This window comes from Abramis brama (assembly GCF_963993115.1).
Source record: "Abramis brama genome assembly, chromosome: 16".
Classification (NCBI taxonomy): domain Eukaryota; kingdom Metazoa; phylum Chordata; class Actinopteri; order Cypriniformes; family Leuciscidae; genus Abramis; species Abramis brama.
Window position 1 is genome coordinate 10,660,304 of NC_139978.1, and position 13,174 is coordinate 10,673,477.

The following is a 13,174-nucleotide window of genomic DNA, read 5'->3' on the forward strand; positions in this document are numbered from 1 at the left end:
CTCCCAGTGCGGGGCTATGAGGAGCACTGAGTGGCGCGTCTCTCTGATCCTCCCGATCACCTGAGGTAACAGCGAGATCGGGGGAAAAGCGTACAGCGGGACGCTGGGCCAGGCTTGGGCCAGCGCATCTTCGCTCTTCGAGAAGAATTTCGGGCAGTGGGCGTTGTCGTTTGACGCTAAGAGGTCGACTTTCGCTCTGCCAAAAAGGCGCCATAGAAGCTGGACTGTTTGGGGGTGCAGAGACCATTCCCTGGGGGGAACGTTGTCTCTGGACAGTCTGTCTGGGCCGTCGTTCAGGTGACCGGGCACATGCGCGGCTCTCAGTGAGCCCTGAGCCCAAACGAGAAGGCGTTCCGCCAGCGCGCAGAGGATTTTGGATCTGATTCCGCCCTGACGGTTCACGTAAGACACCACTGACATGTTGTCTGTGTGGACTAGTACATGGTGCCCTCGCAGGTATGGGAGAAAATGTTTCAGTGCATTCTCGACCGCTAGCATCTCCAGACAGTTTATGTGAAGGCATTTCTCCCGGTCTGACCAGAGGCCATAGACCGGTCTGTCCTCGAGAAGCGTCCCCCAACCTAGGTTGGAGGCGTCTGTCGAGATAGTTTTCCGGTGCGAGATAACTCCCATTCTAACTCCCCGTTGGTACCATTCGGCCGCCAGCCAGCCCTGGCTGAGACGCAGCCCTGATTCACACTGACTCGCGAGCCGCCGGTAATCCACGCTCTGCGGGGCGCTCTCGCTTTCAGCCAGCGCTGAAGCGGGCGCATGCGCAGTAAGCCCAGCTGAAGCACCGCTGCAGCTGAAGCCATGTGGCCCAACATCATCTGAAATGTTTTCAGGGGGAAACATTTGCCTTTCTGAAAAGACGCGGCGAGATGTCGAATACGGCGCGCACGCGGTGTCAACAGTCTGGCCGTCATAGCCACCGAGTCCAGCTCTATTCCCAAAAAAGAGATTGACTGACTGGGTATTAATGAGCTCTTGGTCCAGTTGACCGAGAGACCCAAGCTTTTCAGATGGCTGAGAAGCGCTAGTCTGTGGGATATGAGTTCTTCCTCTGACTGCGCTAGAATCAACCAGTCGTCCAAATAGTTCAGAATTCGCATGCCCTGTGTTCTCAGGGGAGCGAGGGCCGAGTCCATGCACTTCGTGAATGTACGGGGTGCTAAAGACAGGCCGAACGGGAGGACGGTGTATTGATATACCTGACCGTTGAAGGCGAATCTCAAGAATGGCCTGTGACGGGGTATAATCTGAATCTGAAAGTATGCGTCTTTCAGATCGAGAGAAATAAACCAGTCCCTCGGGCGGATTTGCGCAAGGATTTGTCTGGTCGTGAGCATTTTGAACGGCCGTCTCATGAGAGCTTTGTTCAAATATCTCAGATCTAATATGGGTCTGAGAGCTCCGTCCTTCTTGGGAACGAGGAAATAACGGCTGTAAAAGCCCGTCTCGGTCAGAGAAGGATGCACTCGTTCTATCGCCCCCTTGCACAATAGTTTCGCTATTTCTGTATGAAGCAGATGGGCTGCTTCTGTATTCACTCTCGTCTCGGTCCGTGCTCGAAAGCGCGGGGGACGGCGAGCGAACTGCAGCGAATAGCCCCGTTTCACAATGTTCAGCACCCATTCTGACACGCCCGGGATAGCTTCCCACGCTTTCGCGTGCATGGCTAGGGGTCGAATGGCCTCTGGGTCCCGGCCGCTGCACTGCGCGGGATAGGGGACTCGTAACAGAGGAATTTGCGCGGTGCGCGCGCTGTTGATGCTGGGGAACGGGAGCTCGCTGATAGCGATAACTGGCTGGACAGCACTCAATGACTCGGTCACTTGGGACGGAGAACATTTTGCAGTGAGAAACCCGTGACGTGAGAGCGGCGTGGGCGTTAATGTGTTTATCACTAAGTGTGAGCGCTCGTAGGCGGGCACAGGGCTTACATTCGTAACACGGCCAGTGTTGGGGAGCTTTATGTGATCTAACCCCCGAGGCAGTTATGAGACAGAGCGGGCAATGTGTAGGTGTGGGCACTGGATCGTGGGCACATTTCCTTCATTTGACACTCGAGCGGCGCGTGCCCGCTTTATGAGAGTGTGCTCTGTGGGGTACACAGGGGAGATCGTGCTTGTGTGTAGGGGTGGGCACATCTACTACACTCATAACACCGTCGGCGTGAGCCGGATAACCAGACATTATACTCTTTTTGAGATTTCTCTGGGTCGCCGTGAGAACGGCGTTTGTGTGCAGGCGAGCGAGTTGTGTAACTGACTCGTTGGCTGCGGTGAACTCTACTGCAGTAGCCTTTTCTAAGGGGACTGACAGAGGTAAAGTTGTGTGTTTTGACGGTGGTCCGGCCGCCGTCTTTTCCACCGTCTTTTCCTCCCTGCGCATGCTAGGAGGACTTCGCAGGCTCGGGCTTCAGCGCGATCTTAGGCCGGGGGCCCCGAGGGGGAGGCGGGTCTGCGCTGGCTGGATGAGCGCGACCTAGGGCGGCCGCCCTGTCGTTGCTGCGAAGGCGGAGGTCGAGACGAGCGCTGTGTAGAGCTGCGTGCAGGAGGCTGTGCTTGAGAGCGGCCTGCAGCGGAACTCGAGCGGCGAGGCAGGAAGAGGTTCATGGCCTGCGACGCTTTCTGTACCTCCGAAAAACGATCCACGATGCCGCTTACAGCAGGGCCGAAGAGGCCGGTGGGGGAGAGCGGGGCGTTGAGGAAGACGGACCGCTCAGACTCACCCATGAGCGTTAGCCACAGATGGCGCTCGGTGACTGTAAGCGAGGCCATGGATCTCCCAATGGCTTGGGCCGCGGTCTTGGTAGCGCGAAGAGAGAGGTCTGTCGCGCTGCGCAAGTCCGTCAAGGCGGTGTGAATCGGGCCTTTCTCGTCCATTTCGCGGAGGAGATCGGCCTGGAGGATCTGGAGAACCGCCATTGTGTGCAGGGCGGAAGCAGCCTGTCCAGCGGCGGACAAGGCGCGGCTGACGAGTGCTGATGTAGTCCTGCAGGCTTTTGACGGGAGGGCAGACTTTGAGCGCCATCTCGCGGATGGGGGGCAAAGGTGCGCTGCGACCGCCTGTTCCACCGGGGGAATCTGGTTATACCCCTTCTCCGTGGCTCCGTCCACGTGAGAGAGAGTCGACATCGGCAGTTCTTCGCAAAGCTCGCAGCCGCCCGAAGACATGGCGGTGGCTGCATGGTCACGTCCCAGGCAGAGAGCGCAGATCACGTGGCGGTCCCTGTCGCTGAGATAGGCTCGGCACGAGCCGCAGGAAATACGAGGCATTTTGCAACAAACGCCTCGGCTCTTTTAGTAGAAGTGTGTCGCGGCGGCGAGCACACAGCAGAAGCTAGTAAAAGGATACTGTCGCCGGATAGCGAAGCAGACGGCCGGCTTCTTCAGACGCTTTCCTCGGCTTGCAGGCGCTTGTTCGATGGCGGCGGCTTCTCAGAGTGCAGCGATGCGGAGAGCTTCGCTGAAGAGACGAAAATCAGAGAATCAGCCTCCGAGCCTTCCCTTTATACGCTAGCCACCCCCCCATTCTGGCGGGCTGTGACGCGTGATGGCGCGCGCGCCCTCATTGGGCGTGACGTCACGCCAGGCTCACTGGTAGGCTTATGCAGTTGCCGCGGGGCAGCCAATGAGCACGCTAGATAGCCTGCTCTAGGTCTGCTAGCTGCTGCACTGCGTTGACAATATATAAAAATTAAGGATAATTTTTGGCTTCATATCTCGAGAAAAGATGACTTTACCCGTAGCGTAAGCTAACTTGCGCAATACGAGAGAGCCTCTCGTAAGAGAACCTGGTTGATACAGAAGATCTTTGATCATCAAGGCTGGAGTCTGGCACAAACTTAAGTGTCATTCGAAGACTTTTAGCTCAGCATCCTCATCTTCACATTCTAGCAGGGTGTGTTGCATATAAAGTTTGATTAGGTGTTAAGAGAAGAACTTTCAAAATTCTAATACTAATATATAACAGAGTTAGCAAAATATAATTTAAAGGAGCATACAGGAAATTAAAACTGCATCACAAAGATACCAAACATTCTATACATGTGATCTTGATTAACTACAGTATGCTATTCTAAAACATTAATTGAAAAGAGTTTGAATTAATATAGGCAAAACAATATAAAAGGAAAATTAATAAAAAATATTAAATACTTAAAATAACCTGACTGCACAAGTGCACACCCCCCTCAACTAATACTCGATTTAATTACTTTTTAATACAGCTTATCTTTTTGAATAAGAGTCTGTCAACTCATCCCACTTTGGTTCGTTAATTTATTTCCCACTCCTTGCAAAAGAGCTTCAAATCATATTGCGGGGGGATCTCCTGTGTACATCCCTTTTCAAGTCATTTACCAAGTTTTTTTTTTTTTTATTGGATACAGATTTATCCTGTAGTCTTTTTTGCAGTTGACCATTTTTTTCACTATCACATGGATTGAAAAATAGCAAGCTAACAACTGAACTGTTCAGTTGTGTATTATGTTCTGTTCTGTTTAGTTATGTGTATTTGGATCTGTGTTGTTTTCAATTTTGTCAAAACCTGAGATAAAAGATATTGCCTCTGCAGGCTTGGCACGCTTGGGCAGTAATGAACTTTGAAGCCGTGCTTCACTACAAGCACCAGAACCAGGGCCGGGATGAAAAGAAAAAACTACGACATGCAAGTGGTGCCAGTGCCAACAGCGAAGCCAGTAACAGTGACAGTGAGGCAGACAGCACAGAGCACAGTCCTGTACCCTCCCCTGGACAGAAGAAAGTCAATGAGGTGAGGAACAAACCAAAGCCAGACATCAAACACTGAAGTATTATTTGCTTGTGTGCAAAGCTTCTCCAATATTCACCTTTACTGTATTTCCAAATAACTTGTAAACAATTTTCTAAAACAAGTTCTGGCATGACAATTCTTGGGAGATTGGTATGGTAATAGAGATTGGCATGGTAAGGGATATGGCAATGTTAATGTTTTTGGTCTTGGTGGAATAGATCTGCTACGCTGCTGCTGCTGCAGATACATTCACAGACATTGCTGTAAGCATATAAGACATGTTTGCTGCACATGCAACATACATGAATTAACCCCCGTAGCATATTTATACAGGTGGAGCTGGGAAGGTGGAGGGAAAGTATGCTGAAAAGCTTGTACTGCTACCAGCAACACTACCAGTATTTGTTTGAATGTTGAGGCGTAGTTCATTGGCTGCTGATGCAGCAACAACCAATCAGCTTGGCTATGTAGATAATGACGTGAGACCGTTGCTATCTATAGACCGTTGCTACTAACAAGGTATCAACAGTTTAAAACCCGGAATTGCATGGAAAGTAAAATAATGTTTATCAGACATTTTGGCAAATAAACAGCAAATGCATTGACATTCAGTCCCAAGAGCTTGAAGTCAGAAACATGAAGTTAGCACATGCAACACACTTAAAAGTGTATGCGAAAGAAATTACATGGATTTACATATTAAATTATTTTTATTTATGTTGGCTTTCTTGTAGTTATGGTTGAATTCTATGATTTTTATGTTTCAGGATTTGTCCAAGACTCTCCTTCTGTACACAGTACCTGCAGTGCAAGGATTCTTCAGATCTATCTCACTCTCACGTGGAAATAACTTGCAGGACACTCTGAGGTAAGTCAGCACTTTGTAGTCTAGGCGACACTATAGTCCTGTATGTATATTTCTGAGTCTGTTTAGAGGCTGCAATATTGTTTTAAATTGTGCTGAAACACTACATTTTCACTTAGACCAGGCGCGCCCAATCTTGTTCCTGGAAATCTACCTTCCTGCACAGTTCAGCTCCAGCACTGATCAAACACAACTGAACCAGCTATTTAAGAGTGTGTTCACACTTGTAATTCAGTTCTCTTGGTTCGTTTGGTCCGATTTTATATATTTCGCCACAAAACTTACCGAACATCCAAAACAATGATGTGTTCTGGTCTAAATGCACTCATTGTATGTGCATAGCCTGCATATGATGGTATTTTGACCGGCTGAGAACTCGTGAAGAGCTTATAAAATGTGTAAAAGAATCCTTCTGTCACACACACAAATGAAGATCTGCTGCGGTCTTAAAGGGGCATTCCACCCATTTGAACATTGTTTTTTATTTAAAGTGGGTCATATATGTAGTCGAAATGTAAAATAAATTTTGAATTTGGTGCCTTCGTGACCGAGGAAAGACAAAAAATAACTTCAGGACGCATTTGTATGAAAGACAACAACTCCCACAATGCACCACATTGCACAGCTCCGCAAGCCACTCCCACTAATCCAGAAAGCGCATATCTGCCTATAAGAGAAATCACTCTTCCGTCTACAAGGCTAGCTACCACCAGAGCTTGAAATTCATTTCACACAAAATGTCTAGTTAGTTGGCGAACTCATTAGTGCATTACTCCTCGTTTGTATTTCTTTCGAAAAGGTGAATTATTGCATGGTACTTGGATGTTCAGTCAGAACATATGCGGTGCGAAACTAGGATAGTTCACAACACAAACGTCCGTGTCCTCGTCTGATTCAGAGATTTCGTCCAGGAGAAATTGTCATCGTTGAAATTCTTTGCCGCAGACGGACTATATCTCTGTGTTCGTAGTTGCATAGTGAGATCACCGGCGCCACCAGTCCGCCCTAACTCGAGCCAGTCCGGGCTCCTCGTCCGCGGCAGGCAGGTCCTCTGCCTCGGCAGCTCTTCGCTATAATGTGGCTTGTAAAGGTAGCCACAAACACCTGATTCAAGCATCAGACTTCCGAAATCCTCTTCTTCTATATCATATTAAGCACTCTCCTCCGCTATTGTCATAACTTTAAATCTGTCTCCACAGCGCCTGTTAGCTTAGCTTCAAACAAGATGGAGGATATTGCTTTCAGTTTCAGAGAGTAAAGTCCCACCCACTGATCTGTAATAGGTCTGTAGCGTGAGCGGTTCCCGCCCCCTGGGAAAGATGAGGAACAAGTGTCTGTAGTCTCAATAGAAATCCCCCCCTCTTACACTTCCTCCTACAATGACGCAAAATGACGATTTTTGCGTCATTGTAGGAGGAAGTGTAAGAGGTAAATAACGGATTTCTCCCGTCTCAGGGGAAAATGAGAGAGTGTTGCACGACCATTCAACAGTATGACTGGGTTTCTAACAATGCAAAGCTTAATGCTAATGGGTGGAGTGTCCCTTTAAATTTATATGACACTTTGTCTTAGACCTAAATCCTTTACCAACTTAAACCTCAAATTAGCAGTAGCACACATATTATTTGTATTATTCTTTCTTTGTGTATTTGCTTGTTCACGTGACTATTCACAGAATTTACGACAGCGTATTGGCTATGTACTGTCTCCTGCAACCGAAAGGAAGAGAAGAAAATGGGTAAATGTAATAAATGTTTAATTAATGATTCAATGAGCCATTCAATAAATCACTTGCTTCGTTCCTGAACAAATCAGCCGTTTGAACAAATCGGTTGAATGAATGACTCACTCATTAAGACAGTGACATGCCGCCATCTACTGGCAGTTTTAGTTTCATATTTAAAATACCTTTTAATTAAAAAGTTAAAATTAGAAATAATTTTATATTTAAATACTGATTTAAAATTTTGGACTGTAAAGATGGATTTTGTTGATAATGATTTAATTTGATTGTTAACAGCCTTGTACTGTGTTATTATTCTAATTGAATTGAATTTGAATGTTAGAATTTGACATAAAAGGTGACACATACATCTAATAGGACAATTCTTATGCCCTCATAATCTTTTATCAAAATGACTTCCCCTTCCCCCTGCAAGGACATCTCTTCTCTTATGACGTGTTCTCCTGCACAAGGGCAGAACAATAACCTCTTCCCTCCAGCAACCTGTCACTCACATGAGATCACAGCAGTGGCAGATGACAGAGATTTCAATGTTCCAGTCAATTCCCAATGAACAAAATCAAGTTCCACCTTATATTTTTTTCTCATTTCAGAAGCCATTTTACTTGGATATACATTACAATAGAGAAGAAAAGACAAACGCAACTTCCTTTTCATGCCAACTTAAATAACTGCCAGCATGAATGTTCTCGGAACATGTCCTAAGAATACAGTTCATAGTATTGAGAATTGAAAAGAGTTCTAAAACTACAGGAAACACCTTTTTTTAGTAGTTTAGTGAGCATTTTGATGCTGTAAAAATGTTTATTGGTTCTTCTTGACCTATAGCAGTTAAAGAATGAAGCTGCACTTGTGGGATGATATGAGATGCTTTCTCAGAAATGCAGCAATAGATACTTCTGTACAGCACCAAACAAAAAACAATTTAAATATATTGAATTCAAATACAATTCATGGAGTAACTTCAGACTGTGTTTGACCATGTCTTTGTTCCTTTACATTTAGAGTCCTGACCTTATGGTTTGATTATGGCCACTGGCCTGAGGTGAATGAAGCTCTAGTTGAAGGTATTAAGACCATTCAAATAGACACCTGGTTACAGGTAAGGCCATTTCCAGCTTTCTATACATAAGCAGGGTCCTGATTGCAACAAAAATGCTCACAAGTTATTTAAAATCTAATTAAAATCTATTACCATTGACAGCAGCACTTTGTGTTCAAATGTGGTTTTATCAGATTTGATTAGATTTGTAGATCTGCACATATCTAGAAAAATGTATTGGGTTTTATGCTTAAAATAAGTAAGATCAATTTGCTAATGAGGTAAGAAAGATAAACTCAATTTATGAAGTCTTATTATTTTGCACAATTTTGCTTCCCAAACAAATGTATGTTCGTTAAAGGATGTTTACATATTTTTACTGTAAAATGCTGATATTAAAGACAATTGCTTAACGACAGAATTTAGCTTAAAATCGCTGCAAAAAAAAACATGTATTATCTTCCTCCTTGTAATCAGGTCATCCCTCAACTGATAGCACGAATTGATACCCCACGTGCTCTGGTGGGACGTCTTATTCACCAGCTACTCACCGACATTGGCCGCTACCACCCCCAGGTATACATAAAAATGAGTAATGATCACTATGCATTCGTTATAGTAATGCACATAGAAGCTCCATCTCCATGATAAAGGCACATTTTTAATCATCTCACATCTTCTTATTAAAAAAAAAAAAAAATCTAGTGAAAATCTGTTAATTGGTCTGTTAGAAGTACTCTGTTGGGGAGCTTCATACTGTTGAATAGAGGTCTGATAAGTGACTTTTTCCTGCTCCATGAAATTGGATGCTCATCTGGTGGAATGCATAACTATCAAAAACCAAATATACCAATAAGTATTTTTTACTTATTGCCACACTTGCCTGCATTTGAAAGTACACACTATTATCTCTCATCACCTTAACATTACACATTCGCAGTCATACCCAGTGCATTCGGTTGCATTAATTTGTATTAAAGGGGAACTTGGCAACTATTTCAACTTAATAAATCCGTTTAGAAATCATTTGGATGGTTAAAAAACCTTTTCTGGTGAGAATGGTGACTTTCCCCGCACCCCCCAGCATTCCCTGGTGGAAAACGAACCTTGCAACATAGGGACTAACGTCCCGGTAAGTTGGAAATAGGAAGTCTCGTGAGAAGCGAGAACGAGCGAGAAACACAAACTGCTTTACGACAATTCAACATAAACACACACGCCATATGATACTGTGTATGATGTATTACCCACCTCGGTAGACATCGTTCCACACGATAAAGTTGGCCGGCTCCCATAATAACAAAAGCACACGAGCAGCGGTAGAAAGGGGGAGGAGGGTGCTGCAAGTGAGATTTTTTTACTACAGTGTTGTGAAATATACGGCCCACAGCTGAAGGGGGAGCTCGTTGAGAAAACACGCGACAACAAAAGGGAAAATCAGCGAAGAAATGGCTAGAGTTGCCTTGTTCCCCTTTAATTTACCAGACACTTTTACCCACAGCTAACAATATAAGGTTTCAAACATTGTCTAGAATAGTAGGATTTAAGAAATAGTGAAAGCATAGAAAATAATTATTTTTAAGAGTCAGCAGGATGCAGTTAAAGTATTGGTTTACTCCAGAATTAAAATTTCCTAATAATTTACTCACCCCCATGTCATCCAAGATGTTCATGTCTTTCTTTCCTCAGCCGCAAAGAAATTAAAGGTCCCGTATTATGCCCCTTTTCACAAGATGTAAAATAAGTCTCTGATGTCCTCTGATGTATGTGAAGTTTCAGCTCAAAATACCCAACAGATCATTTTTTACAGCATGTTTAAATTGTCATTTTTTGGGGCTCAGAAAAACGCGCTGTTTTAGTGTGTGCCCTTTAAATGCAAATAAGCTGTTGCTGGACGACCCAGGGGGTGGAGCTTCATGAGCTTGCGCTCAGTCTCTCAGGACAATTTCATCTCACGGAATGATGATAATATCAGAAACTCTCAGTAACGGTGTTCATTTCGAGTCGGACAATAATGCCTACAGAGTCAGAGTGCTGTATAGAGATGGAACAGGTATAGTTTAGTAGTTTAATTACGGTTATTATAACGTATTTGTCATCTGCTTGTATGTATCCATTATTTATTAATAGCCTAAAAGTCTGCTGTTTCGGACCAGGTCCGATGATGATCAAACATATACTGATGAGTTTAATAAAGTTTATTGTACATCACACAAAAGATGAAGCGTCAGTTTTACTTCAGAAAATCACCGTAAGAGCTGAGTAAACACAGTAAGTTATAAGAAGTGCGCAAGCACATAAACGAATTTCGGTAGAGTTGAGGGAGCATTCCTGTGGGCCGAGGTTAGTCAAAAAACTGTTCTACTGACGTCATTAAAGAAGGAAGTAGAGGGATGTAGTCCAAACGGGCCGTTCGATGTAGGCGACTTCTGTTAAATAAAATATCTCGCTTGGCATTGAACTTTGAGCTTTATAATTTTACAGATATTATTTATACTCTAACAACAACATTACACACTAACTAAAGTTTGAAACATGGGATCACGAAGAACGGGACCTTTAAGGTTTTAGAGGAAAAAATTCCAGGATTTTTCTCCATATAGTGGACTTCAATGGGGTACAACAGTTTGAAGGTCCAAATGCAGTTTCAATGCAGCTTCAAAGGCTACATGATCCCAGCCGAGGAATAAGGATCTTGTCTAGCGAAACGATCAGTCAAATGTCAGATTGATTCGCTAGAAAAGACACTTATTCCACTTATAAGACACTTAACCTTAATTTCTTTTCGACTGAGGAAAGAAAAACATGACCATCTTGGATGACATGGGGGTGAGTAAATTATCAGGAAATTTTAATTCTGGAGTGAAATAATCCTTTTAAGTGTTCATAGAAGAGATGAGTATTTAGCTGTTTCTTGAATATTGTCTGAGCTTTCGCAGGGATTTTGCAGGAAGATCATTCCACCACCAAGGAACATTGAATGAAAATGTCTGGAAAGTGATTTTATGCCTTCCTGTGATGGTACTGTGAGGCGGCGCTCACTCACTGACTACAGGATTCTGGAGGGGATGTAAACTCTTTCAAGTCTACATCTTCTCCAGAATCCTGTATAATAAGTGGAGGTAAGATTTTGTGGTGTTCATGACTTTTCTGTATGCATAAAGCAATCGATAGCCAGTGCAGAGAGGTAAAGAAAGGTGTGATGTGGGCTCTTTCTTGGGCTCATTGGAGAAGAGTGCTGCTGCATCTTGGATCATTTGTAGAAGTTTGCAGCATTCTCATTAAGGTCCTGATCTTCCTGATGTTGTGGAATGCAAACATGCTGCATGACTGTGTTGTCTTTGCATTGTGGTCTTTAAAGGTCAGTTGGTCATCAAAGATTACAAGATTTCTGGCTGACCTGGTTGTTATTATTATTAATGATCCTAGCTGGATGGTGAAACTTAATTGTACCATCACAGTAGCTGGGAAGACAAGAAGTTCTGTCTTCACAAACATGCGATTGTCTAGATTAAATTAAAATGTATGCTGTGTGTCATCAGCATACATGTAGCAATGGTGGGGGAAACCATGTCCCTGTATAAAAGGTCCCAGCGATGTTGTGTGTATGGAGATAAGGAGGTTAAGTTAAAGTGGTTCTGGACTAATTGCTTGACCTGGTTTTAGTTTATTTAGACAAACATACAGTATGTTTATGTCTACAGGTATGTATGTATTTCTTTACAAAACTGACATTTTAGTCAGAAGTAAAAAAAAAAAAAAAAAAAGTATCAGCAAACATGGGAATTCATTCAATGCTGTTTTAAAAGCTTAGAAAAATTCAGAAACAAAAACTCAAGACATTTGACAGAATGAGTTTGCAGACTTGGAATCTAGACAAAGAACCAACAAATATTACACCTTTAGTACCATTTGTGTTATTTCATAGTTGTGATGACTTATTATTCTAAAATGTGATAAATACAGTAGTCATGACAAAGAATTGGTAGGTGTGCCCAAACTTTTTACTTGTAGTGTGCATGAATCATATGGCCTGTGACCTTTGTTAGCAGCTGTTTGATTCATAGGCTTTCTGTTTGCACACTTAAAGGCTTTGATTTATCCACTCACTGTGGCCTCCAAGTCCACCACCACTGCCCGCCACAATGCAGCCAACAAGATCCTGAAGAACATGTGTGAGCACTGCAACACCCTGGTCCAGCAAGCCATTATGGTACGAGTGCACATTCAGTTTGACTGTCTGAATAATAAATGTTTTATTAGGGACACATTGGCCTTTGGTTATGTTCCTCTCCCTCTTGGTTGATTTTGCTCAATCAGACAACCTTTACAGAATGTGCTATGAGAATGAGCTAGAGGTTTCCATAAATAGTGAGGTTTTCTGTGAATGTAAATTTGAGATTTTTTTTTTTTTTTTTACTGTTCAGACTCTCAGACTTGTACTCTCACTCATTTCATCACTTGCAGTCGTCACCTGCATTCTCCGCTGCCTGCATCGTCACTTACACTTGACACAAATAAACCGGAAAAAATTTTGGATTGCCAGTGGGGCCAAGAAGCTGGAATGGTTAAATGATTAAAAGTGATTTATTAATAAAATGAGAGAGACTATAATTTATTATCTTTTATTTATTCTTTTCAAAAAAAGATTTTTGTTTCTGCTTGTGGTTTTTCTCTTGTATCTATTGTACTGTAGGTATATAATACATTTCATTACATCAACAAATTGCTCAAAGAACATACT

The 13,174-nt window shown here is 43.6% G+C and overlaps 1 protein-coding gene across 1 annotated transcript in view; it reads left to right on the forward strand.

Moving 5' to 3' along the window:
• Positions 1–13,174, forward strand: part of mtor (mechanistic target of rapamycin kinase) — a 224,863-nt gene that overhangs the window by 153,459 nt on the left and 58,230 nt on the right. Inside the window, exons 39-43 of the mRNA XM_084138801.1 lie at positions 4,582–4,779; positions 5,547–5,647; positions 8,394–8,490; positions 8,908–9,006; positions 12,521–12,643. Coding sequence (XP_083994927.1) covers positions 4,582–4,779; positions 5,547–5,647; positions 8,394–8,490; positions 8,908–9,006; positions 12,521–12,643 — 618 coding nt within the window. The remainder of the gene's footprint in view (positions 1–4,581; positions 4,780–5,546; positions 5,648–8,393; positions 8,491–8,907; positions 9,007–12,520; positions 12,644–13,174) is intronic.